At 35.2% G+C, this 27,401-nt stretch overlaps 1 protein-coding gene across 2 annotated transcripts in view; it reads left to right on the forward strand.

Moving 5' to 3' along the window:
• Window positions 1-27,401, forward strand: part of LOC121424982 (coiled-coil domain-containing protein 186-like) — a 33,948-nt gene that overhangs the window by 2,163 nt on the left and 4,384 nt on the right. For both annotated transcript variants that reach the window (XM_041620894.1, XM_041620895.1), the window contains exons 2-16: window positions 779-2,086; window positions 2,683-2,812; window positions 11,090-11,218; window positions 12,849-13,061; window positions 14,479-14,598; window positions 15,533-15,637; window positions 16,260-16,358; window positions 17,262-17,348; window positions 18,344-18,486; window positions 19,288-19,468; window positions 21,271-21,345; window positions 22,442-22,606; window positions 23,079-23,312; window positions 24,505-24,674; window positions 25,321-25,390. In XM_041620894.1, coding sequence (XP_041476828.1) covers window positions 828-2,086; window positions 2,683-2,812; window positions 11,090-11,218; window positions 12,849-13,061; window positions 14,479-14,598; window positions 15,533-15,637; window positions 16,260-16,358; window positions 17,262-17,348; window positions 18,344-18,486; window positions 19,288-19,468; window positions 21,271-21,345; window positions 22,442-22,606; window positions 23,079-23,312; window positions 24,505-24,674; window positions 25,321-25,390 — 3,180 coding nt within the window. In that variant the 5' untranslated portion in view covers window positions 779-827. The remainder of the gene's footprint in view (window positions 1-778; window positions 2,087-2,682; window positions 2,813-11,089; window positions 11,219-12,848; window positions 13,062-14,478; window positions 14,599-15,532; window positions 15,638-16,259; window positions 16,359-17,261; window positions 17,349-18,343; window positions 18,487-19,287; window positions 19,469-21,270; window positions 21,346-22,441; window positions 22,607-23,078; window positions 23,313-24,504; window positions 24,675-25,320; window positions 25,391-27,401) is intronic.

A 27,401-nucleotide genomic window follows, 5' to 3' on the forward strand; every position in this document is an offset into this window, starting at 1 on the left:
AAAATATTGCAGAAAAGCTTAACATCTTAAATTATGGGCAGGTTATTGATGATGTCCAAGATATCAAAGTTAATGATAATTTTATGTCTTCCCATTTTCCATGAGGGATCAAACCCAAGTTTGAAGGAGAAAGAGAGAAATATTTTTTTTAAAAGAAAACATTATTGTGTGTGTCATCATTGACATCAAATTTGCCTATATTGTGATTTTGCATCAGGAAGCAAGTATGTTTTATATGTGTGTAACTCTCTCTTTTTTAATCTCAATATTATGAAATTGTGAATTTTATGCAAGCTTGTTTCATTTTTTCTATTCAAATCAAGTTTATGTTAGGTGGACTTGACTTTCAAAGTTTTTATGCTGTGAAAGTGTGAAGTAACAAATGCGAACAAGTACCATACAGGTACACACTGTATATACCATGTCATGTAAATTTTATAAATTCATTGTTGGGAATAACAATATTTCTCTTACAATAAAAACACGCATGATGAAATGATTTTACCCAATAATACATTGAAGGTAGATAGAGGCAATTCAGAAAATGACAATTGATGGGATTACATCAAAATTACCTACATGTACTATACATGGGGAGAGCAGTCACAAAATGAATTTAAAAAAATTGCCAATTATCGTTCTTCCTATTTTTCATGCTTCATTCAAATAAATTCATTGTTGGGATGAGCTTCTCCTTAGAGTATATTTGTCCCAGTGATGAATAAAATCTATCATATGTGCATAATTTATATATTTTTTTCTTTATGTCCTCCTACAGGGTACTATAACATTGATTGCCAATGGAGTGCTTACATATTGTTTAGAACATGGAAGATCCAGGATTCATAGAGAAAAGTCCCCCTGAGCCGTTCCATACACCAAGTGACGAGACCAATAATGACAACCCTCTTGGGAGCTTGGATAACAATGACATAATGAATTGTGAGAACAGTGAGGCTGGATCTTCTGCTGGGCCAGAAGTGCCTCCACTGGTTTTTGCAGGTGACCGAGGGGAAACACCTAATCTGGAAAACGAAAGTGATACAGTCATATTGGAAGGAGAAGGTGGTATAGGTAATACAAATCAGAGTAACAATGGAGAATCAATATTGGTGCCAGACAAAATGGCAGATCGTTTAGAAACATCAAGAGATGCCGAAACAATTTCTACAGATGTGTCATGTCCCGAAATATCTGTTGGAGAAACTGATTTACATAGAGGCAATTCAGAAAGCAATATATGTGAAAATGACAGACTCGGAGGGGATGAAACGTCTATACAGTACTCAGAATCCGATGGAACAGATCATGAAGAGACTAATCACACTGATAATAACAATACAAACTGCAATGGAATTATGGATGGTGTTGCAAGTGTTGAAGGGAGGAATGAACCAACCAAGACGTCAGACCTTGAAAGTGAACAGAATGTAAATCCTCAGCCAAAGAGTTTGTTGCAATCCAGTTCTGTTTTCAATGAACGAATTAGTAGTGATGGCGGGAGTGTAGAAATAGCAGAAGAGGCAGAAGAGGAGTGTAGTGTCAATGATAACATTGGTGACAGGATAAGTCCTCCTCTGGATGATGGCAATAACTCGGAAAACAATATCCAACATTCCAAAGAAGTCTCAACATCTTCCTCTTTAACTGTAGAAACTAAAGATACACTTGAATCTTTGCCAGCAGTTGAAAGCTCCGTTCTTGTTTCCCACCCGAACGACTCTCAGTCTACACTGATACCGACTAATGAAGAACCAGCTCTGAACCGTCCTAGCTTTGATAGCAATGGGGACAATGCAAAGTCAGTTTTGCCCAATGGCTCAGAACTCACACAGAGCAATGTCAAGACTGCTGCCGATGTTGAGGATGATTTGCTTTCAGAGTTGGCTGCTGAGCTAGATGAAGTTGTTCCAGAGCAGAAAGTTTGTGATGTTGCGGTTTCCGAAGATCTTCCAAGTAGTGAGATGGAGAGTAGTACTCAGGGAGATGGGGATTCTTTTGATGTGGGCGATGACATCATGAAGATGAGGAGACTTGTTGGAGAGTGGAAGAAGAAGTACTGTCATGCTGAAGCAAAGTTGCAAAGGTACTACACAGTTATCTGCTCTTGCCTTACAGGGACCGCAGATCAATTTGTTTATGGGGGGGGGGGGGGGAGAGGGCTGAACATGCATAAAATCACAATCTGATTGATGGTTATTTTCACCTATTGTAGATTGTTAATTGAAAAAGGTGGGTGGAGGTGGGGGGGGGGGTGAAGCTGAAGCAGGTCCAAGACCCTTGTCGATTGTACAAATTTGGAGTTGTACTGGTACATCAAAACAGTATGTACATGTAGGTTAGTATGACATTTTATTTTACATGACAAAGACATAACAAGGCATTGCTTTTATTCCTTAAATTAAACCAATAGATATTTGGTGAATTTAAATATTCGTTTGATTCCTTATCACCACATCATGTACAAAAGTTTGTAAAAAATGTAAAATAATGTCATGTACATATAGTTGACAATATTGTTACTTTCTTTTTTTGATAAAGACATTAAGAGTGTGCCTAATATCTTTAATGATACGATTAAAATTGTACACGAAGAATCAGTAGTAAAAAAAACCTTATTCACATTGTTGCACCTTTACCAAAGCTCTGAATTTCAGAATTTATACCATTTTCCCCCCCCAGCCTCCAAGCTACTGCTACTGCTAAAGCTCATCAAGATGATGTTATCAAAGAGGAACGTGCAAAGGTGGCAGAGGAAATCAAGAAGGAGACGGAAGCAGTAAGGAAAGTACATCTTCTCCGGATACAAGAGGTTAGTCATAGGATTGGGATTCTTGGGTATTTTATAAAGCTATTTTTATCTAGTTTATAAAGGGATTCATTATCAACGACTGGAATATGCCACTCTAGAAAAGGAAAACTTGTCTTTAGTTGCATTAGATTATATATTCTTCATTATGTATGTTTCATTTGTTTTTCTTTGTTGCACCAGTTCTAACAAATTTGACTACATGTATTCCTCTACACGATGCTGATTATGCCCAGTGATTTGTGGCAGGACAAAGCACAAATTTGTGTGTAAGCATGTGAGGAGTAAAAACATTGCTTTTAGGATGCAGTGATCAGTATTCAAATAAAGTTCAAGGAAGAATGAATGTTGTTATATTTCTAAGATTTGCCATAGTTCTGGAAGTTACGGTACTGTACATCCATTATTCCACTTTAACTTTAGTTTACATATTAACTCTTGGCTTCATTGTTATGTCTGGCAAACTTATATTAGGTTTTCATGATGTAATGACAAATCTCTGCTTGAAGTGCATTATGTATTGCAAGGCTCCACATTAACTTTTTTTGGTGGTGGCCCGTTCGGGCCACCAAAACCTTCAAATAATTTTTTTTGGTGGCCCACTAATAAAGTTTGGTGGCCCGAAAAATATAAAGAAAAACATTAATTAAAAATGAATAAAACAAACTGAAATATTCTGCAATCACTAACACGTACCACTATTCTTTGTACATCTTGTATATAAATTGTGCTTGCTGTTATTTTACTTTGCATAAAAAACAAAAGAAAAAATGAAGAAAGAAAAAAACAAAGAACAGGTCATAAAAAAAATTTGAGAAAAACAAAAGAAAATTTAAGAAAAATAAATAAAACAAAATTATCAAAAAATGGGGAAAATTATTATTCAGTAGAAACATGTTCTTTAATCAGGTATTTTCAATGGGAAGGGGTATAAATGGTTTAATCACTGAAAAAAATGAAAGAAAAAAATAAAATGGCAAAAGTTATCTGGAAAAAACAGTGAGACAATTCCTTCCCTATATTTGACAAAATGATGGAAAAAAAATCACATGTCACATCAATGAAATGCCTTCCCAAAGTATTTACTTCCTTAAGAGTGGTTTAAGAAGTCATTTGTAAGCAAGAAAGAAAGAGCGGCCTATTTATTTTTGGCTCAAAGAGACACAGCTTCGAAATAAACCAAATATCAACATACATACAAATGCACATATGGGACTGTGATGTACTCACCTATGTGTATTAATGCATTTGGAAATCGGTCTTTTTGAGTCAAAAGAGAGGTCATAATTCCTCCTTTTAATGCTTGCAATTAATCAGGTTTCAGTAATATGGACTGTAGAAGGGCATTTCATTGGTGTAAAATGTGACTTTGACGTAGATTTCCAAAGTTCTGGGGAAGATTTCTTAGCAGTAACATTTTGTATCGCAGCTCCCTGGGTCTGAATAGTCTGCTCGTGCACAGCTAGCTGCATTGGTTTCATGCATGCAAAGCTCAGCCAGACAGCCGGCGCGGCCGGCTGAATAATAGGTACTGTATGCTAGCGGTAGGCCTACATACTGTCATGACTATGCACTCTTTGTGTGTGTGTATTTGTGTGTAGATTAACAAAAAAGGCGCATGACGAATTGGCTTGCAATTTTAACTGTAGAAGGTTGATAAATGCATGCAAAATCGGGAGAAAAATTGCGCTACTTTGAAAATTATTGGTTGCCCGATTCGGGCCACCAAAACTTAACATTTTTTCAATAATGGTTGCCCGAGATGAATTTTTGGTGGCCCCGGGCCACCGGGCCACCGCTAATGTCGAGCCTTGTGTATTGATTTGATGAAGGTCATAATGGGTAGAACAGGGGACCGTTTCATCAATGTTTTTGTCTGACAAGTTGTCAGATCTGACATATTTCCTTGATTCTGATTGGCTGAGAGGCACTGTTACTATAGTAACTGTCGGATAAAATGGGACTTGTCGGATAAAACGTCCGACAAATCCTTTCATGAAACGCTCCCTGTTGATGAGACCTTTGTCTGAATTGATAATTTATGTAAATTCATATAAATTCATACTAATAGTAATTCAGAGGCCACATTATTCGGGATTTTTCAGCCCCCCCACTTTTTTTCAGTAAACGTACATAAAATATGAAAATGACCAATCTGGACTCGGTAACACAAAGATAAGCGATCAGTCGCTAAATGAACTGACCAATCAATATCAATATTACGCACGCATTAGGTTTAAAATACTGACCAGGGACCAATCAGTGCGGTACTTTCATATGCGCGATTTAATGCAAACGTTTTTGTTACAGAGCCCTAATTATGATATTTTGCATGGCCAGCAGGGAGCCCCCCTCCCAATTTAAAAACATTTCACAGGCCGTGTAATTGTCTTCATGGTTTTCAAATTTTGCACAAGTTAGTATAGAGGATGAATGGATGATATATGCATTTATAAAGTACTTGAACTACAAAATATCTATCTTTTTGTCTGCACACTTTTACATGATGTATGCATATAGGGCAGATACATGTGTATGTTAGCAAGAAATGCTAAAGATAAACACATGTTGTGTCATACATAGACAGCACATATTAAGTATGACAGTCTATGAAGTGTGTATAAGATCCCCTATTACTTTGTTAATGGAGCACTATAATGAGAGATTAACGGATCAATAATGAATAATAGAAAAGCCTTTACACCTCCATACATGTAGATTGTTATGATGTGTAGGTCCTGGTATGTAAAGCCTCCGGTGATCAATCTATAGCACACTTACATGTATGTTATAGACTGTGGGATGGACAAGGAAAATGTCTCTAGTTTTTCATTTCCTTGGGGCGGCAAATACAACCACGGTTCTTGGACATGATAATATGTAAAATATTATGAGTGAATACATGCACAATGTTGCCATTGGTAAATTCTGCTCCTGACCTCAAAATTAAAATAATAATGTGCGAAATCGTACCATTGACTCGACTGGAAATTCCGCCATTCACCCTGTGTGTTAAGGACTTCCGCGAAAGCGCGCAAGCATGCACAATGCATGTAACCTCGTTCGCGTTTATTATTTTTTATTCGCTGTACATGATATACGTTATATACAGAACGTACAATGTTGGATAAGATGTCGTCGTCTTCGTCGTGTTTTGACAGCGAAAATGACGATTTATCACAAGCAAATATATGCTACATGCACGTCTTACCCAAGGAAAGAGGGCCAGTAAATTCCTTTCAAGTAAAGAGCTAGAACAAATTTAAGCCTTTGCTGCATTCGTTGATGTAGACTACCTGGGACTTCAGAATAAAAATAGCTATTCGTGCAGCAGAGAAGTTTGCGATTGACTTGCATGCAGCCCGGCCCAGGGAGCAGTGGCTTAACAGTGCAGGGGGGGGGGCAAGCTATCCCCCCTGGCGGAGTTCACCGGGAACTTAAAGGGGAAAAAAGAAAAGGGGGAGAATGAAAGGGAAAGGGGGAAAAAAAAGAGGAACTGGAAAAGGAAAGAAAGAAGAACAGATAGATTGTCATGAAAAGGTGATTTTATTTTTAAAAAATAAGCATGCAAAATCATAAACAAAATCTTGTTTACCATGGCGTACAGACCAAGAAAAAAAAGGAAAAGGAAAGAGAGAAGGGTGAAAAATATGTTATCTTCTTTAACATTATGTCAAAATCTAAAATTGGATTTTTGTAATAAAAATGTAAAATTTTTTGCTCACTCGCATTTTTTTTTTTACCCGATATACATATCGCCCCTCAAAATGTTGCCTCATGACGCCATTGCCTGCCCCCCCCTTTTGAGAAGCAAAATACTAAAATTTGTAATGTAAATATGCCATTAAAACAAAGGTGTGCCCCCTCTTGAAATTGAAGACCCTTTTTTTCGTGTACGAAATATACTTCATTTGTGGGTGAAAACCTTTATTTTTTTTTTTTTTTGCTTGTCAATTGGTTGAAAAACTTTTTTTTTTTGGGGGGGGCTGGTCGAAACTTTCCTCTGAAAAATTCTCCCCCTTTTGGAAAATCCTGGATCTGCCCCTGATAAGACCGGAGATTTTTTGCTCTTGCCCCTCCTGGCCACCGACCCCTGTTACGCTCCTGCCCAGCCCGACCAGCATTGCAGCAAGATCCGAATGGATCAAACTAACGTTATAGATGTAACGCGTTACATCTTGCTCAGAGCCAGGTCAAACATCGTTCGTATCATTTCACCAGCATTCCAGCAATCAAGCTATCGAAGGTGAAAAAGATACAGAGGATGATTTTGAGATGGTGATGCCAAAATTGTTTCACTTTGTGCTTTTGCATTTAATTCTCTGCAAAAGTGAAACAGTACAAGCTTTGATGATTTTTGTATAGGTCTAGATTTCTTAATTGAATCGATACATAATGTGACTCAAAAAGTCTGGGGTTCGATCCCCGGCCGCGGCAGATATGCCTGTGAGCAAGGCATTTAATCTACAATGCTTTTTTATCCTGCTTGAAAATAAATGGAAATGCTATATGCATTAATGGAAAAAAAACTCATGTCATGACTTACTTCACCCCAAATTTACAAGCGTATGAATAGAAGACGAAGTTAGTCATGAGTCACATTATTCATCGACTTAATTAAGAAATCTAGATTTGTGGACCTCTACAAAAATCATCAAAGTTTGCACCGCTTCACTTTTGCAGAGAGTGAAATGCAAGAGCACAAAGTGAAAACAAATTACCTTCGATCGCTTGATTGCTGAATGCTGGTGATACGAATGATGTTTGACCTGGCTCTGGGCAAGATGTAAATTAAGTTAACGCGGTACATCTATATTTATTTTGATCCATTCGGATCTTGCTGAAATGCTGGTCGGGCGTCGGGCTTGTCTCCCGGGGCCGGGCTGCATGCAAGTCAATCGCAAACTTCTCTGCTGCACGAATAGCTATTTTTATTCTGAAGTCCCAGGTAGTCTACATCAACGAATGCAGCAAAGGCTTAAATTTGTTCTAGCATATATTTGCTGTGATAAATCGCTATTCTCGCTGTCAAAACACGACGAAGACAACGACATCTTATCCGCCATCATACATTCTGTATTATAACGTATATCATGTACAACGAATAAAAAATATAAACGCGAACGAGGTTACATGCATTGTACACGCTCGCGCGCGTTCACGGAAGTCCTTAACACACGGGGTGAATGGCGGAATTTCCAGTCGAATCAATGGTACGATTTTGCATATTATTATTTTAATTTTGAGGTCAGGAGCAAAATTTACCGATGGCAACATTGTGCATGTATTCACTCATAATATTTTACATATTATCATGTCCAAGAACCGTGGTTGTATTTGCTGCCCCACGGAAAGTCACAATTTTAGCGACCATCCCACAGTCTATTACAATAATTCATGGTGAACAAATGTAATTCTTGATTTAAGTGATGATGTTCAAGAGCTACATGTAATGTGGTGATTTTTTTAACTGTTAAAAAAAATGCTGGACATCCAAATCAACATTCTGCTACTTTTCTCATGAAATCACCTGTTGTCATATTTCATATAATAAACTACAAAAGAAATTGTGAGTGAGTGATGTCATCAGTTCCTCCTTTGTATCCCGACCGAGATGTGCATATAACTGTTTTGTGAAATGACTTTCTTATTTTACATCCGATTTTGATGAAATTTTCAGTGTATGCTTGTTGAATTTTTCTCTTTTTATTCAAATCGAGTTTTTTGTTGGGGTGGACTTGTCCTTTAAAGGAGATGGAAGCCTCAAGATCATGTTTGGATTTTTTGTGTGCATTGCTTCCAAAATATGAACCTGGTTCAAAGAATATACATGTAGCAACATGAAAGTGCATGTCAATCTTCATACATACATGCATATACAGTATAATGTACTGTACATGTACAATACATTTGCATCCTAACAATGGAATGTATAGTACTTTGCTTTTTGTTTCAATGTAAACAGTCCCTGTTATGAAAGATCAAATTCTAATGTGTGACTACATGTAGTTTAAAATGTTTGCCCAAGAGATTATTAACCCAATTTATAATCAAAGTTAATCAGTGATTCAACCCAGACTAAACAGTTGTGCTAAAAAATTAGTGAACCTCACGTCATAATACACTCCTTCATGTTGAGTGTTGAATAGAGACAACACTAGGGCTCACAGGCCTAATTCATTTCCCATAGACTTGTGTGTTAAAGTGGCAGTTAAAAAGAATTCATAAAAAATAAGCAGGAAATTCGAGGGTTGAATGTTTACTACCAGTGGATAGGATAAATGTCCGACATTCCATATCTGACCAGAAAAGGGTACCTCCACTGGCTCATTTTAAAAATACATCAGCATTTATGAAGACTACACCTGACATGACCAAATTCATCACGTGAGAGAGTAAAATGACCGTAATTCTTCCGCCAGTAAAAATATAGTTCCAAAGTGGTGATATATCTTCCAATTTGGAAAAAAGTAAGTTCAGTAGGTACCCTCCCTAGAATCAGTATTAGATTGTCGGTCATATTCATTCATTTTTGTCAATCAGCAATATCAAATTAAAAAAATTGAGCAATGGGTTGGATCGAATGAATAACTATGGCATGCCAGTTGTGATTAGGCCCGTGCAACCTACAATGTTATGGCAAGCCCAGAGAATCAAACTTCATTGAATGTAATATTTTATCACCTGATTTCACAAATATCTACATTGTAGAACATGGCAGAACTTGAATACTTTAAATGTGTTCTTTTTTTCTGGTGGGGTTCAATAAGCTTTGAGCACCACTGTACCTACATTAATGTACTGTACGTATATGCACATGTAAGCTTGTTAACAGGTTTCTGAAAGAATTGGGGGAAAACTTCCAAATTGAGTCCAACGAGTGAGAGTCTATGGGAAATAGTACAAATTTGAATATACAAATGCATTACACTGAAAGTGAAACCTTACATCAGTTGAAAGTGAAATAATTTTCAATGGGGTTTGGACTGAAATACAAATGCAGGGTGTCCAATGCTTTTAATTGATTGATTGATACAGGGGCGGGTGTTTCATTATGCTGTTTGCCTGTTTGTACTAGTTATGCAGAAACATAACACGTTATTGGTTAGGGGCATCAGAATTGGGGGCTCAATTGCCCCCCCTACTTTATTTTTTACTAAATATGATTTGCCATGTACAGTTTTGTAATTGTGATTTTTTTTGTTCATCCCCATGCCTCACTTTTGTCCCCGCCCCCTTTAAAAAATGCTCCTCATCATCAGCCTCCATCCCCTGGGGGCATATTAAATGTAGTTAGATGTACATGTACATCATTCAATTTAACATGTATCCTCTGTTTATAATTGAACTGAATTACCCACTTACATGTGCCCTAATCATTTTGTGTTGTTAACAACAAGAATTTCAATCTACAAAGATCAGATTTCAACTTAAGCTGATGGGAATCAAACTGATTGAACATAATCTGATTTACATACAGCATCTAAGAAAAAATTCCATCCATGTTTTAATACATGTGATTGCATTTATATTTTTTCAAATATCCTCCAGAAAACCAGAAAATACTGAATGGTTATGATCATATCAGAGTGTACTAAGAGATATTTAGCAGTTCGTCTGCTTATCCAGCATGGCCGTGGGAAGTTGGGCTGCATAGGTTGCTGAAGCACCCCTAATATTTATCTGGGGGGGGGGTGTTGCGTGTGTTCTCTGTAGGCAGCATGTACGCTCCTGGAAATCTGGTAGCATCAATGTAACTAAAATGACCTACATTTTGTTGTGGAAATTTTTTTTGCTTGTCAAATTGAGAACAGGATCCTGTCTTCCAAAGAGTTGCGATTGATCCGATCGATTGCAACTATGGAAAGCCAGCAATGTCAACATATATAGTGTAATGCATGTTTGTTCAAAGAATTTTCTAGATATGAATGGATATCCATGAATTCATTGATTTCTTGATATTTTTTTTGTGTTCTGCTTTGTTTACAAAGGACGCTTTGCATATTTCCTGTAGAAGAAATTATGACACTGATGGATTTCCATAGAGTTACGATTGATTGGATCAATTGTAACTCTTTGTAAGACAGGGCCTGGCACCCTCTGTTAAAAATCATTCCCAGGGTCCTCTCATCCAGAATGCACTTGGGAAGAGAGGAATTATTTGTTTTGCATATTCATTGTCTTTATTGAGGTTTAATGAATAGATTTTTTTAAAGGACAATTATAAGTTTTCATGATACAGATATATTTATTCATTTTTACTTTCTTGTCATGATTTAGCTTGAGAAAGAAGTAGAACAGAGGAAGAAAGAGAATGCTGCTGCAAGGGATCGTCAGATATCACATGACACAGCAGCTAAGAAAGCTATCAACAAATTACAACATGAGATGATTCAAAGAGTTGACCAGGTATGATTGTTATAACTCCTTTTTATAGTTTTTAACATTTTCCAAATTTAGCTTCCAGTGAAGAATGAAAGAATATGTCCATCTTCAAATTGTATTGCAGTTGATATTACATGTACATGTATGAAGAAATAAACAGTGTATAAATAAAGCGATTGAAGTAAGACCAGGATCCCTTCTTACAAAGAGTTTTATGTGATCAACCTCAAGTATTCATGGAAGACCAAAAGGGTTGTTACTTTTATTTTGCTTGTCAAATTTTCCAGCCCCTGATCCCCCTACCTTTGCAGACAGATATCCGCCGTTGATTCCCCTCACTTCTGTATCATTGCCATACTGTACATTGGAATTCATTTTATCACAGGACGTATTGGACTGTACCTGCTTTTACTATGAAAGTACTTAATCTATTGAAAAGTCAGTTTAAGGTCATGGTTGTAAATCAAGGAAGTGAGTCATCGGCTGAGTTCTATTGAAGACCATCGTATCTTAATAGATGAGATACATGTACTAGGGACCTCTCTTTTCTAAAAGTTATTTCAGTTCCACATACTGATGAGGCTGAGAATTTTTTAGTAATAATGATGATGATGATAATGATAATAATAATGATGATGATGATGATAATGATAATAATAATAATAATAATAATAATAATGATAATAATAATGATAATAATAATAATAATAATAATAATAATAATAATAATAATAATAATAATAATAATAATAATAATATTTAATAATAATAAGAAGAAGAAGAATGATAATAACAATAATTATAATAATAATAATAAGAAGAATAATAATAATAAGAAGAAGAATAATGATAATGATAATAATAATAATAATAATAATGAATAATAACAATAATAATAATAATAAGAAGAAGAAGAAGAAGAAGAAGAATAAGAAGAATAATGATAATAATAATAATAATAATGAATAATAATAACAATAATAATAATAATAATAATAACAATAATAATAATAATAATAGTAATAATAATAATGATAATAATAATAGTAATGATAATGATGATAATAATAATAATACATATGGTTTATATAGTGTCTTTTCCATTTTGGTTAAATGCTCAAGGTGCTTAGAAGAGAGCAAATATATAAGTAAAGAGAACTATTAAGAGAAGTACAAGAAAGGGTATATACAAATGAGGAAAAGTGTCAGTGTTTCAGTAATACAGAACAATAACTACAAGCTGATTTGAAAGTATCTTATTTTATTGAAATCTATTCGTTCATCTAATTGGTTACCCGTATACAATGTAGTTGATCATGTTGTCCAGTTGTTACAATTGACATCAAATGAATTCCAGAAGAAAATGGGTAGTTGCAGAGTAATAAATCAAAATAAGGATCATATTTTGTCATTCATCAGATTTATTTATTTCTGTTTTGGATAAGAAATAGGTAGTTTCATTGTCATTCTCTTGTGCATGTAATATGTAGTCATGATTTGGCCTAGAAATAGCTTTAAATTCTCGTTCTTTTGCAATGACTCTTATCATTGTTCTCTGATCTGTAAAGTGTAAAGTATCTGTTTCAGTTTCACTTATCATTTCTATGCACTTTACATGTCTTTGTATAAAATTTCTCTTTTCATCGCACTTCAGGTGAAGCGTATGTACGAGGATGCTGTCAAGGAGAAAGAGAATATGGTCATCCGCTATGCCAAGAGTGAGAAAGAAAATCTTGATTTGAAGAAAGCTAAAGAAGAAGTAGAGAAGAAGAGGAGAGATGCCGGTCAGGGGTTAGAGGTCATAGCATCTCATAATAAACAACTCAAAGCAGAAAGGACCAAACTTATAGGAGATTTGGATAACAAGGTATTATTGAGATTCTACAAAGTAAAATTGTTTGATCAGGGGGTTATCCTTTCAGAAGTTTGTTGGCTCTAAATACTCTAATCTTGATGACAGAAAGAGTGTTTTGAAACACACTTTAAGAATATTGTACTGTATTGTATTCTTTTTCTTCTTTCTCCCCCTCTACATATCCCACTTTCTCTTTTTTCTCTTGTTTTTCTCCTTCTCATCTTCCTCTTCTTTCTTATAATTATAATATATTTAGCTCATCTAGCCCGAAGGCCCAGATGTGCTTATGCCATGGCGTCCGTCGTCTGTCGTCCGTTCACAATTTAAAATTCTTCTTTGTCATTTCAAGTCCAATTTCAATTCTGTTTGCTTTTACTAGATGGGGGATTCAAAACTTTGACACAGAATTTTGTAACTCATTAAATATGCGCATTATTCAACATTCACAAAAACATGCTACTTTTTCTTTATTTGTTGACCGATTTTTTTGCTTCCATGTGGCAGAGCTTCATAAGGTTCACCAAACTTCTACAGAGAATTTTGAAATTTTGACTAGAAAATTTTTTATGCTAATTTATGCAAAATGTATTCATAAAGCACATAAAATACCTCTTCTTATTTGTTGACCGATTTTGATTTGTTTTTTCCATCTGGTAGAGCTTCAAGAGGCTCACCAAACTTCTACACAGAATTTTTTAATTTTCAATTATATAGACTCCTTTCCATACTAACCAGGGCCTTGATGCACCTGATATTGATACAATGTTTAAAAGTTAATAAAATTTCAACTGACTATTATACAGATATTGCCTACCTAGAGTTTGAATATAATTTTTCCTCTCCCCGACAGAGGTATATTTTTTCAAAGGGATTATATTATGCCCAGAGCGCAGCGCTGAGGGAAAATATAGCTTCAGAGGGGAGTTGAAATGTTATTCATTCAAAAGATAGACCAAGCAATATCTGTTATATTATATGGTCTATAGGGATTGGCCATCAGAGTGCCATCAGAGATTGCATTCATCATCAGGCTCTAATCCAAAATTCTTGCTACAACTCTGATCCATCTACGTCATAATAGAAAATTTTTGGAAAATACATCAAGCGCGTTCTTCATACAATTGATGCATTAACATTTGCACGTACATCAAATAAACTACCTGATTACGCAACTTGTACGCAGCGAGTGACGTCACCTTAGTGAATATACCGCCGCAATTGACAATACAACACAGTTATATTTACCGAGCTGCCGTCAAAACCCAGAATATATAAATTCGATCCTCACAGCGATGATCACTTGATGGCTTATTGACTTATCACTGATTCGAATCTACATAACCTATGTAATATATCTTGATATGGCTCAGGGTGTCATCATTAATATAATATAAATATTATATTTTCATGTTTTCTTGTGTCATCTCAGGACATGGAGATTGCCAAGTTGCAGAAGGAGAAGGAAGAGATGCAGGATGACGTATCATCAGTTGGTATCAAGGTCAAATGGGCTCAGAATAAACTCAAAACTGAACTAGAAAGCCATAAGGTATGCATCCGTAAATTTAGATTTTTTAAACTCTAAACCAATAGATAACTTTCCGGGTAGTGGTTGGTATTTTCTTTCAAGTCTTGTGAAAAATAAAAATTAATTCAAAAATTAATTTTGCCCAATTTATTGTGGGCCCAGCAGCCACTGTGCAGCGCCAGATCGAATTTGTTCTATCCCTTAAATTGTTGAATGCAAAACAGGCTTTTAATTTATTTTTGATCTGATGCGGCTAGGGCTTGAACCCCTGACCTCCTGATTGTGAGATGGATGCTCTATCAAGTGAGCCAACACAACGGTATTAAAGGTCAAGTCCATCCCAGGAAAATGCTGACTTGAATAAATAAAGACAAATCAAACTAGCATAGTACTGAAATTTCATCAAAATTGGATGAAAAAATGAGAAAGTAATGACATTTTAAAGTTTCGCTTATTTTCAACAAAACAGTGATATGCACAACTTGTTAAGTCAGTCGATGATGTCCATCACTCACTATTTCTTTTGTTTTTTATTGTTTGATTTATGCAATATTTCATTTTTATAGATTTGACAATAAGGACCAACTTGACTGAACCATATAGTATAAAACAATGCTAATTCCACATGTTCAGGGAGGAATTAATTGTATCACTTGACAATGAGGGGGAAATTAGAATATTTCATATCTCATATAAAGAAATAGTGGATGACATCATTGTCTCCTCGTTTGCATACCAGCCAGGATGTGCATATAACTGTTTTGTTAAATTAATTGAAAGTTTAAAATGTCATAACTTTAATATTTTACATCTGATTTTGATGAAATTTTCAGTGATATGCTTGTTGGATTTTTCTCATTTTATTCAAATTAACTTTTTGTTGGGGTGGACTTGTCCTTCAAAGAAGTATAGTAAGAAATTTGAGGTTGTTATCTTGTTTTAATTTGTATGATAGGAAACCAAGTTGAAGCTGACTAAGACAGAGCAGAGACTGCAGGAAGCGAAGGAAGAGACAGAACAAATCAGAAAAAATTGTCAAGAAATGATTCGTACATACCAGGTATAAAAAAAAAGAAATTGACAATTCATATGGCCATATTGCGTTTTATGAAAATTTTTAAATGTATACTGCAATCACTACTTTAGATAAACATGTGTACATATATGTATATAGGAATATGCATTATTATTCATTTCCACAGGGTTTTCTTATTGAAAAATCAATATGTTTGATCTTTTTTTCACAAAAATTTGTTTCAGCTTAAGCATTTCACAAAAGATTAATAGACATGTAGTCGCGAGCCTTAGATCACACAACCACAGCATCTCCTGGTCAGAAAACTTGCCATTTTGGCGAATATGTGACTAATGAGAACTTAACTGTATATTCATACTATATTATATTCATGACATGTACAAATTTCTATATAATAATATTAATAAATTTTTTCTATATTATTAATAACTTAATCTTTATAAAGTGCTTTCATGAAATTCATATTAAAGAGTTTAATGTAGATAATTTGAAATGTCCAAACAAAAAAGAATTAGAAATTATATTAAAAAAAAAGATATTAAAGTAACTGTAAATGGAGCGATGTTGAATATGCTTTTTTCATCAGATAAGTCTTTGATTTTAGATCTGACAGTGTGATTTTACTTGTTGTTTGAATTACTTCCAGGAATCTGAGGAGATCCGATCTAATTCGCTTGATATACAACTCAAGGAGAAGGAAGAAGAACTCAAATTACATTTTCAAGAAAAAGAGGATCACATGGAGGTATTTTTTACTCTAAAATTTGATTTTGGTCGTTTTCATTTTCATTTTATCTATTTTTGTATTTTTATTCTTGTAGTGTACCTTATGTTAAATACTTATGTTAGATATTTAATTTGATCATTGATACAATGGCCCGTATTCTGAAGTCAGGTTTAACTTAGACCATGGTCTAACTCTGTGCTAAGTTTATGGGAAGCCAAAAGTGTCAAAATATTTATTAAGTTGTATGTTTCTTATGTTTGCTGTGCTCTTTCCTGATTCATTGATGGTGAAGACAGTCATCTATTTATACTTCCTAGACAATTATGAATGATTTGAGAGCCAAATGAGCTGAAATGTAAAATATCTACCGTTAGTGATTTATGTAACAATTGGCTTTCCATACTTAAACCACAACTTTAAACCTGAGTTTAAGTTAAACCTGACATCAGAATACGGGCCACTATGTTTACAAATACATTTGTTATGTATATTATGTTATTTGCTTTAAAAGTGGAATAAATAAATTAAATTAAATTAAATTTGATCAACATCATAATAGAAGTTTGTATAGTGCATTTCACTACCTTGGCATCTCTATGCGCTGAGGAAATTATACAAAATATTTAAAAGAAATAAAATAAAACTGTTACGTAGACTGTTGAGAACTGTCTGAATAAAAATAATGCTTAAACATATAAATGTATGTTTTGAGGCAACTTTCCAATGTTATATTTCATTGTCATATCCAAGTGTTAGAGTTATTATTCTTTACGTACCAACAACTCACATTTTAAACACTCTTTGATTATTTAGAATTTCAAACTTGATCTGATCTGGTTATTTTATTTTACCTCTAATATGCAAAATGGTTTGTTGTATACCCTTGTACATGCTATATTAAATTTTATGCTTACTTTACAGTTGCATAATACACGTTTAAAAGAACTGACTGCGCTGAAGAAGGCACATCATGATACTTTAGCAGAATTGGACTCGTTAAAAGTCAAGGTAAAAATTCAATCTGGTATTGTATAATATTAGTGGTAATACTAGTACAGAGCTGTCAAGTATTACTGATTTTCCATATTTAGTACTGAAAATGAGAAGAATAATGATGGTTTCATGCAAAATACTGATTTCTTAAGTTTCAATTTTATGTGTTGTCATAGGGTATTTCTTTGAAATACAGACTTCTCACCAAAATACTGATTTTCAGCTATAAGAATACTGAAGTGTTCTTGTTCAGGTTGGCAGCTCTGCTAGTAGTTTAAAATATTTTATTTACCAAGGGTCTCCACCCAGTGAATTATTTTTGTTCCCTTGGATGATGAGTTAATTATGAAACTGCTTTACCAGTGGGCTTTGCATTCCATAACATGGTATTCTTACTATTCTCAAATAGTAATCTTGAACCCATGACCTGGCATTTGTAAGGAAGGTGGTCTACCATTATATGGTGCCATATGAATTTATAAGAAAAGTATAAGATTCCATTCTCCTTTAGCAATAAACAGTTGCAACAAGTGTGAATAAGATAAAACAAATCTTAAGGTAAGAAAAGAAGCTCAGTCCTATTTCACACTTATTTTCATTCATGAAATTTGATAAAAATAAGAACATTAAGTTCAATTTTACAGTTATTCGTTTCTACACCACTGTTTACAGCATATTCTAGGAATGAATACAAATATTTTTCCTGCACTGGTTTTAAATTCAGTTGAAACAATAAAAAATATTACTAAAAAGTCAATTATATGGGAGACAAAATATTTCAAATTTTATAGAGGGTCTTCACCATGAAATTATGAATTTATTCAATATACAGCATCAAAGCGACACAGTTTGTCATAAAATGTTTAATTTTAGAAATGACTGATTAAGAACTGTGGATGTTTGAAATAAGAGCATTATCCAGGATTTGATAGGATTTATTTCAACAAACAATTTTTTTTAGCACTGTGAGAGTTAAACTTGTGATTTATTTTTTAATTTGTTCTTTGAAGGCTACCTGTCTTGAAGATGAGAGACAGCACACTGAGAGTTTACTAGCTCAGTTCAAAGGTTTACTCAACTCACAGAAAGAAGAGAATAGGAAGCTTACCAGGCAGATGGATGAACTCAAATCACTCAAGAGACAACTAGATGAGTAAGTTATTCATTGAAATAGGCGGGGGGGGGGGGGGGGGGGTCTTAATGCTGCTGAGAAGCAAAACCTTTGTCATCAATTGATTTTCATAAGAAATATCCTCAGGATGCCATGAAAACTTGCCCACATAAATATAATGTTGGCGGTACTCATACTCTTTGATACTGTTAATAACCACAAAGTAAGGCAATTTTTCTTTTTGCTGGAATCCTGCTATAAAAGTGTGAGGATTGGTAAGGGATGATGATGATGATGCTCAGCATTTGTATAGCGCCATATATCTGTCAAAGACATTCAAAGGCGCATTGGAGGAGCCAGCCAATCTGGGTCGCCAAGAAGGGCGCGCACACAGAACTGTGACCCGCAGGTCTCTCCCGATAAATGGTTCGGGAATGCAGGTGGACCACTACACAGGGGTTTCCCCCTACACTTATTCAAATAGTGCAGTGGGTTCTTGACGTGCAAAGGTGGTGATTCTCCTCTTCATGGGGCCTCTATTTAACGTCCTATCCGAAGGATGGAGTGTTTTCCACTGTAACATAGCCTGCATCTATTAAAGAGGGAGAGACGTTTACACACAACGCACTGGCTTCAGTCATCCGCCCAGGGAGGACTCGAACCCACGATCTTTGGTTCGACGGGCACACGCTTTACCGACTGAGCCAACTTTGCTCTCAGGGAAACCTGCTTGTCGGATTCTTGCTCGAAATTTATCTTTCGATGAGATGCCTTTGTTGAAATACATTTAGGCCTTTGAACAATTTTCTTCATCTCTTTCTACTAAACCCCTCTTTTTCACAGATCCAAGGAGAATGTTGAAGTGCTGGAGAAGACGATTGCCTCCAGGAAAGAAGATGAGAAGGACCTGGAGTCAGAGCTTGGGAGGAGTAGAGAGAAGGAATCTGAGCTCCTGCAGTTTACAGAGAGAATGACAGCAAAGAATGCAGCTCTTCATTCTGATAATAATCTACTTAGTGCTAAGGTATCCTTCACTATCAATATTGCAATCTATATCAGACCTGCCAACAAGTACATTTTTGGCGTATGTAGTACGTTATTTACGACCAAAATATGGCAGTATGGTTTTTCATTTAAAAACGTTTTTGTAAAAATATTTTAAAAAATTAAAAAAATCGTAATTTATTGAGAAAAATCATCTCTTTATGTCTCTATTTCATAAAACTTACACAAATATGGTTGTTAGATCAATGTAATTTCAGGTAACTTGTTTTTTTTCAATCATTTTGTTAAAACCAGGGTGAGATCTACACACGTTTAAATGTTGTTTTTTTTCAGTGTGCATTTTTGCTTGTATGCAGGTTGAGCGCTGCGATGAGCAAGTGCGGCACACATTTTATTATGAAATACACTTTTTTAGGGAAAAATACATTTTTTTGTATCAAAGAATACAATTTTTCATTCCCAGAGGTTGGCAGGTCTGCTATATACCGTAAGTAACGGTGTATTAACCGCACCCCCAACTTTGGACAAAAAAAAAAGAAAATCCTCACATTTACATGCATATTTAAGGTACGAAGAAACAAAATCTAAATTTTTAAGATTTCAAAGTATCCAAAGAGATTACCGGTATGCGGAAATCTGCTGTTCTTGATCAATTCATCTACAAATGTTAGAAAGAAAGAACGGTCCCGACAATATTGGCAACTTACACACTCGCTCACCTCACAGTCACAGTGTACACACACATACAGCACTGCCATTACATTGCAAACTACGATACAGTACCAGTCATGCCAGTACATCTTATCAAATTATGATCTGTACGTGTCTTTCCCAGCGTAGGAGGAAGAAACATTCACATTTCTTGCATCACAACCTCACAATCACTTCTCAGAAATTTGATGTCTTAGCATGAATTTTGGATACGGGATTACAGGAAGGTTCAAGAAACAAAGAAATTGACATTTTTTCCAGTTGTTTTTTACGGCTTCGTGCCGTCTCTCTCGTGCGTGGTTTACATGGTATCTTATGAAAAGCAAACAGGAAGGAAAAAAAAAAGCTGGCGCGAAACGGGACTTTGAATAGCGCCAGCTTAAGTCGCACTATAACCACATTACAACGCAATCTCTAAGCTCACTCAACTCTCGCTCAGCGGTGACAAAATATTACCAAGTATGCTTGGCGTCTCTTTTAAATTAGCCAGGGAACTTCACTACTTTGAATCGAGAATAAAGTCAAAATTAGTGTCATGAAGGTGGGTGCGTTTGTTATGGACAATATTTAATTAATATTGTAATAATCGCTTCCCATTACCCGCGGCTCATACCCCTCTAAACGACATTGCCTGGGCGGCTACGCCCGGCCACCCGATGTGTTGTGAACTGGCAGACATCGAACATGTACGGGAGGGGTTACGGCGGGCTGGCTCAGACCCGTCACCGTGTATAAACCGCACCCCCGACTTTTGCTTCTATCCCGCCGAGAAAAGGTGCGGTTAATACACTGTTACTTACGGTACTCTGATAAGAATGACAAATGATGACCGTCTAGCTTTATACCAAAGATATTTGTCTTTGGTTTTCCTAAATAACTATCGGGTCCCAATATAAATGTCAATTAGTCATGTGTTATGGATAATAGTCTGTGGTACTTATGAATAGCAGCCCTTATAATAAGAAAGCTTGATGTCCCTCTTTCCCCCAAACCAATGGTTAAAAATGTCACACCTCTCTATTCTGATTGTTGGGTTTTGAATTTCAGGGTTTCCAGGTACTTAATCATCAGTTTCAACCACATTTTGATTTGAATGTATTTTTTTTTCAGGTTGATAAGCTGAGTGAAGAATGCAGAAAGTTAACATCACAGTTAGAAGAATCAAATTCACAGAACTCTCAGCTGGTAAGTAGATAACTTTCTCTCTTCTATCTGACTATTCTGTGCATTAATAAGGCAGCTTGAGATTAGAGAGCAAAATCAAAATCTGAAGCTCATGATCAAGTCCAGAACTTCTGAAATCAAGATTAAATATTGAGATTAAGCCTAATGTTATCATTACTAATGCAGATCTTACGACCAACCTCAAGATCAAAACCAATCATGAGATTCTTACCAAATACCAAAACTTGACTCACAAAATAAATGAAACATTATGATTGCAACATTGAGTTCTTTCATTTGATTCTTTCTACCTTTCAGTTATCCTTGGGCCTATATGCATTGATTCACCCAGCAAAGCTGTTTTGTCTTTGTTTTTATCGTTTTGTAAAATTTTAAAAATGTTTTCCATTGTTATTATACAAAATAACAGCATTGATCATAAGAAACATTTCTGAGAACAAGTTTTGAGATGAAGATGAAATTTCAGGCCTACACCTTGAGATCAAGATAAAGACCAAACTCAAGATATCTAACAGAGCAGTGGACTTAAACAGCATTGGTTTTCAGTTATCATGTACTAATTGAATGGGCCAGGCTGATCCAGGAATTGACCTGGTTGGAGTTCTCCATTATTTTTACTTTTGTTTATAACGATTACCCGAAGTCTAAATAAGAATAATTGTAAAATGGGAATAGTACCCATCATATTCTTAAGTTCAGTTCATTTCAACTTTATTCAATTCCAATATCAAAAACATTTTCCAACACATTGGATAAAAACATGCAATTCAAAATAAAATAAAGTAATTCAATAGTATGTTCATGCATATTGGTATAGAAAAAGTATTGAAATTAGGTATTGCTGTAAAAAAAAACAATTAGGTAGGTTACATGTATTTGCACCAATACCCATTCGTGAAAGATGGATCTTTGACTGAAATTCCCACACCCAAAGTACACTTTCCAAAGGTCATTACATGAAAAATGAACTGGTAGAATGTTGCCCAAAGGATGAGTAAGCCTTGGGTGATCTAGCCAGCTGATTGTTTAGCTGGTATGGCGAATCCCTCTAGTTCACCTAGTTTCAGCTTTGTCATTCCGTTTATGTTTGTACTAGACTGCTGACCTAAATCAAGAGAAGCAGTATCGTGAGAGAGAGGCCGCTCTCCTATCGGCTCGGCTCAGTGAGAAGACCAAAACGCTAGATCAGGTCAAAGTTCAACTAGATGATGCCAAAGATGAGATGAAGACACTCAAGAGAAAGAATGCTGCTAATCTCAAGGTATGTGTGATATTTAAGTGATTATGATAATAATGATTTACCTCGGGTAGCCACTTGAGTTGTAAACCTGCTCCACCAGGGGACCCTGCAGGACATAATGAATATAGCCAGAAGTAATGGGAATGTGACCATTTAGGGGTTATTTTCAGTTGATACTTGTAGCATATTTACATTCAATTCAAGTTATTTATTTCCACTTAAAGATAAAAGCATTTCATACATATATATATAAACAAAAATTTTAATACAGATATCTTTGGTGGGAGGATCATAAAGAAGCACATAAATGGCTTGTTGGTAATGATCCTCAGAAACATATAAATCAAAACTGGCTTGAACTAAAAGTAAAACATTAAAATTGAAATATGATTACAATGTACAACATATATATGCAAAATAAGGACAGGAATATAAGACTATACAAAATGAATGTTATGAAACCTTACATTTCATGAAAATGTCCCAATCTTAGGACCTTACTCGTCAGCTGCATCTTGCTAAGAAGAGGATAGAATCCCTTGAGAGTGATGGTAGTGGTGCTCCTGTCAACAAAGACACCTTCAGCTCCGAGTCTAGGACCAGCTCCACAGGATCCCTGGATACCTTGGGAAACAGCGCCCTCAATGGTGGTACTGTGAACATCTCATCGGGCAGCAGCGGTGGAGGTAGTGTCGGTAGACAGGAAGACTCTCCTCAATCAAGCCAGGTGTGTTGGAGAAACAAGCAAATAAAGAGAAAATTCCCTATTATGTTTTAAATTCATTGGTGGCGGAAGCCCCCCAAAATAAGGGGGGTCAACCTAAAATTTTGTAATGGACACAGGTAAAAAAATTGACGAGCAAAACAAAAAAAATTTAGGGGGGACGAGAGACATTTTAAAGAGAAATTCCAGTAGTTGCAGTAAACACTGATTTCATGAGAAAGCCTGTAAAACCAGGCTTAATTGTCAGTATATCATCGAGGATTTAGATCTGGTACAATTACATAAACTGAACTTTGTGAAATCTTGAAACCTACGCTGAAAAATGATCACACTGAAGATCACCAACACAGATAGGCACACGTGGGACAGTGTATTAATATTGCTGGAATAAAGACCCGACGGAAGTGACCGAATCCGCACTTATTTTGCTTATTTCTCAGCAATTACACAATTTCTTCCAGAATCCTTTGGCACATATTTTTTATTCATACAAACAGACACTTGGGTGGTCATTATATTAGATTCTGTAAAAAGTCATTTTGAGATAGTTACCAAAACTGGAATTTATCTTTAAGGGGGGTCCACCTGAACTTAAGGGGGGACGTAGGAAACAAAATTGACAAGCAAAAAAAAAAAAAATGAGATTATCAACAAAAAATTTAGGGGGGGGACCATCCCCCTCACCTCAAATTTAAGGGGGGACATTTCCCCCCCCCTTCCGCCACCTATGTTTAAATTACAGAATTTGTTGGTATCAACATAAGTGGGAAAGGGTGATGTTGGCCTTTAGACAAGACTCCACTATGATGTTTGTGTTTTTTCCTCCATGAAAAAGCAATAAGCAAAAACGATGAAGATTACATAATCATGAGCCTTTGTATCTCATTGATTGGAAAAACATGTATATTAATCACTATTGGACACAAACTTACGGCAATTGACCAATCAAAATGATCGACTCTTCTGCTCCACATTGTCCATTTGTAATATTTGTAAATTAAACTGTTAACAAAGACACCTAGCTGCCTTCTAACTTATTGGTAGCAGATAATCAATTTATGAAGAGCTTGCTGTACTCGATTGCTCATTGCTTTACAGCTTGTGAGTGTAGTTTTGAGAATCAAATCGTATACACTATTCAGGTATATAATTGTATAATTATTTTCCGTTTGTTTTGTATGTTTGCTGTTTTCAGGACCACACAGTAGCGATAGCAGGGGGTAATGACTTCCCTGGTATTGACAAGGCCATGCTGGTAGATAGGATTGTCAGGCTTCAGAAACAGATGCAGAGGAAAGCAGAGAAAATTGAATTTCTTCAGGAACACAATAGCCAGCTCATTGAAGAATTACAGAAGAAATCGAAGTAAGAATGAGGATAATTTGCATGCAGAGGGGCTTGGGGTTGCAATGTCTACCCAGACTGTGAGAATGTTAGGTTGTATGTCATCAACAGTAAAAGAAACCATTTTTACATGTTTTTGTGTTCTAGCATGGTATTCCACCTTGTAAAGGCAGTGCTCCTCCTGCCCTCAAAGAAAGATTCTTTATTCCACTTGTATCTAAACATTTCACAAAAATATGTTTACTCTAAATACATATCCCATCAAAATGTAAAGTCCGTCAAATCAGGGGTGTGAGAGTTCAGATTTTTAGCTGATTTCAGATTTTTGTTTGTTTTGATTTTCAGCTTAATTTCAGCCTATTTTGGCTTCCCCCTGTACAAAATGTATAGGAGCTCTTTCTATTTCAGACTTTTTCAGCACTCTTCATCTTTTTTTCAGATCTTTTTATTTGTGACCACTCACACCCCTGTCAAATGCAACACTTCTAGGTGGAGTTAGTATATTAAATTATGTGTTGATCCATATCTCATTTACAGCTAATAAAATGTAACCATTTTATTCATCAAGACCCTCTCCCTTTGGCTGCTGTTCACAATTTTGGAGGAGGATGTGGGAAACATGCATAAGTTTTTATTGTATTATTTTGTTCTTTATTTTATTTTACAGGATCATTCAACAGTACATTATGAGGGAGGAGGCAGGTGCTCTCGTACCAGCCGTTAGTGATGCAAACAAAGTAAGCTTCTCTTTTGTTCTATCCCATTAAGCATTTATTCAAAGGTTAGCATGAGGATGAAATCATTTATAACATATCCTTCAATTTGGGAATATTGTGCTGCTTATGTTGACTGGTATCTAAATTCAAATAATTGACAAGATATAATTGGGTGTTTATAAAGATATAACATTTGATTAAACAACATTAATTTTGAAATTTCACATATACTGCCAATCTTATAGCATCAACATTCCTAGCCTCTCACAACATACGAATAAAACAGAAATAGATTGCAATTGTAACTAATAGAGGTCCTCTTTTTCTATTTGTGTAGGATCTAGTGGTGGTGCAAAGGATTCCCTTCCACTTTTATTTTGAGAATCTCCCATTTATATTTCAATATACATTTTTAAAATTCATTTATCAATAGCATAACCTGATAAAATTGTAAATCGCACCCCCTCTATTTTGATATCCTGGATCTGCCACTGCGCTAGGAATAAGTTCCCAAGCCAACCTTAACATATGTAATGATTTCACCTAAGAGTTCGCACACTGTAAACATGTCGGTAAATGTACATATTTTCTTGCGCATGTATTGTGACTGGGTCCCATATCAAATGAAAATAACCATGTCATATATCCATCCGTTTCTGTATTGTCATTCATTTGAAGAAGGGATATCATATATAATACATTTTTTAGAGGGGGGGGTTGATATTGATACATTAATTTTTAAATGCTAAATGATAAAGCCTCTCCCTGATTCACTATCAGTATGGAATAGAGAATCAGGTGGGTGTTTCATAAAGTTGTTTGTAAGATAGGAATAACTGTACGCATGACTAGTGATCCTTTCTTGTGCTATGTGATATCCCTGTATAATTGATTCATAACCTAAGAACATGTTCCAGTCATGCATAAAGTTGTCCATAACTAAACAAACAGCTTTATGAAACACCCCCAGGGGGCCGTTTCATAAAGCTGTTCGTAAGTTACGAGCGACTTTAAGAACGACTTGTGAACCTTTCTTACGCACTAAACTATAGCCAGTGGTGTATACCATTTTGAAATGATCACCAGTCGTTCTCAAAGTCGCTCTTATCTTACAGACAGCTATGAAATACCCACCAGGTACCTTTAGGTAGCATATACTTCAAATGTAAAAACTTTTTTTTTGGGGGGGTCTTCAAAATGTTATTAATGTAAATTTAGAACATAAAACCTATGTAGCAGGTCCTACTTCAAATTTTCTTTTCAAATATTATCTTTTCATTTTCGGTTGTATGCATGCCCTCTGGTTATTATCTATATCTGTTATGTGTTGATAAATCTGAGTATCATGTTCCCCAGAAAACCTTGCAAATTGAATGAAAACAAGATTAATGCATGAATCAATATACCAGCTGTGCTGAGCAATGCTCTGTATTTGTTTTCAATTTTCTGATGTTGCTCTCAAACCTAACATTCGTTCATGCAAGCGCTATCATATTTACAGTTTACTTAGTGTACTGGTACTCTCAGTTATTTTGGCAAGGCAAAGAGATGCCCTTTTTTTTTCAAAGCTAATTCCTTCCTGTTTTTATGATCTAGCATATGTGTAAACCCTATTTCTTTATCTCAATGGTTGAAGAAATGAAGATTAACTATAAAAGAGTAGTTAATTTGCTTATTAATAAAGTCAATAGAGGATTAAAGGTGCTAGACTAATAAGAAATATATTTTTGTGAATGTTACATTGTAAGAAAATAGTCCAATTTATTTAATAATTCTTTGTTTATGTATTAAGTTATACCATTCATTTTTGTTTTTCTTAAATACTTGTATGAAAGTATGTCTCCTTTTCTTTTCTCCATCTTTAACTTTCTGTCACTCTTTCTTTTCTCAGTCTGAACTTCATTTTCTCATTCTCATTTCTTTCATTATTCTCTCATTAATCACATATTATATAACATTTTCACGTCATATATTATTTTAAAGCTTGGCATTAATATGAAAATCAAATAGAAAAGATCTTGTTCTCTCTTTC

This window comes from Lytechinus variegatus, chromosome 12 (genome assembly GCF_018143015.1).
Source record: "Lytechinus variegatus isolate NC3 chromosome 12, Lvar_3.0, whole genome shotgun sequence".
Taxonomy (NCBI): domain Eukaryota; kingdom Metazoa; phylum Echinodermata; class Echinoidea; order Temnopleuroida; family Toxopneustidae; genus Lytechinus; species Lytechinus variegatus.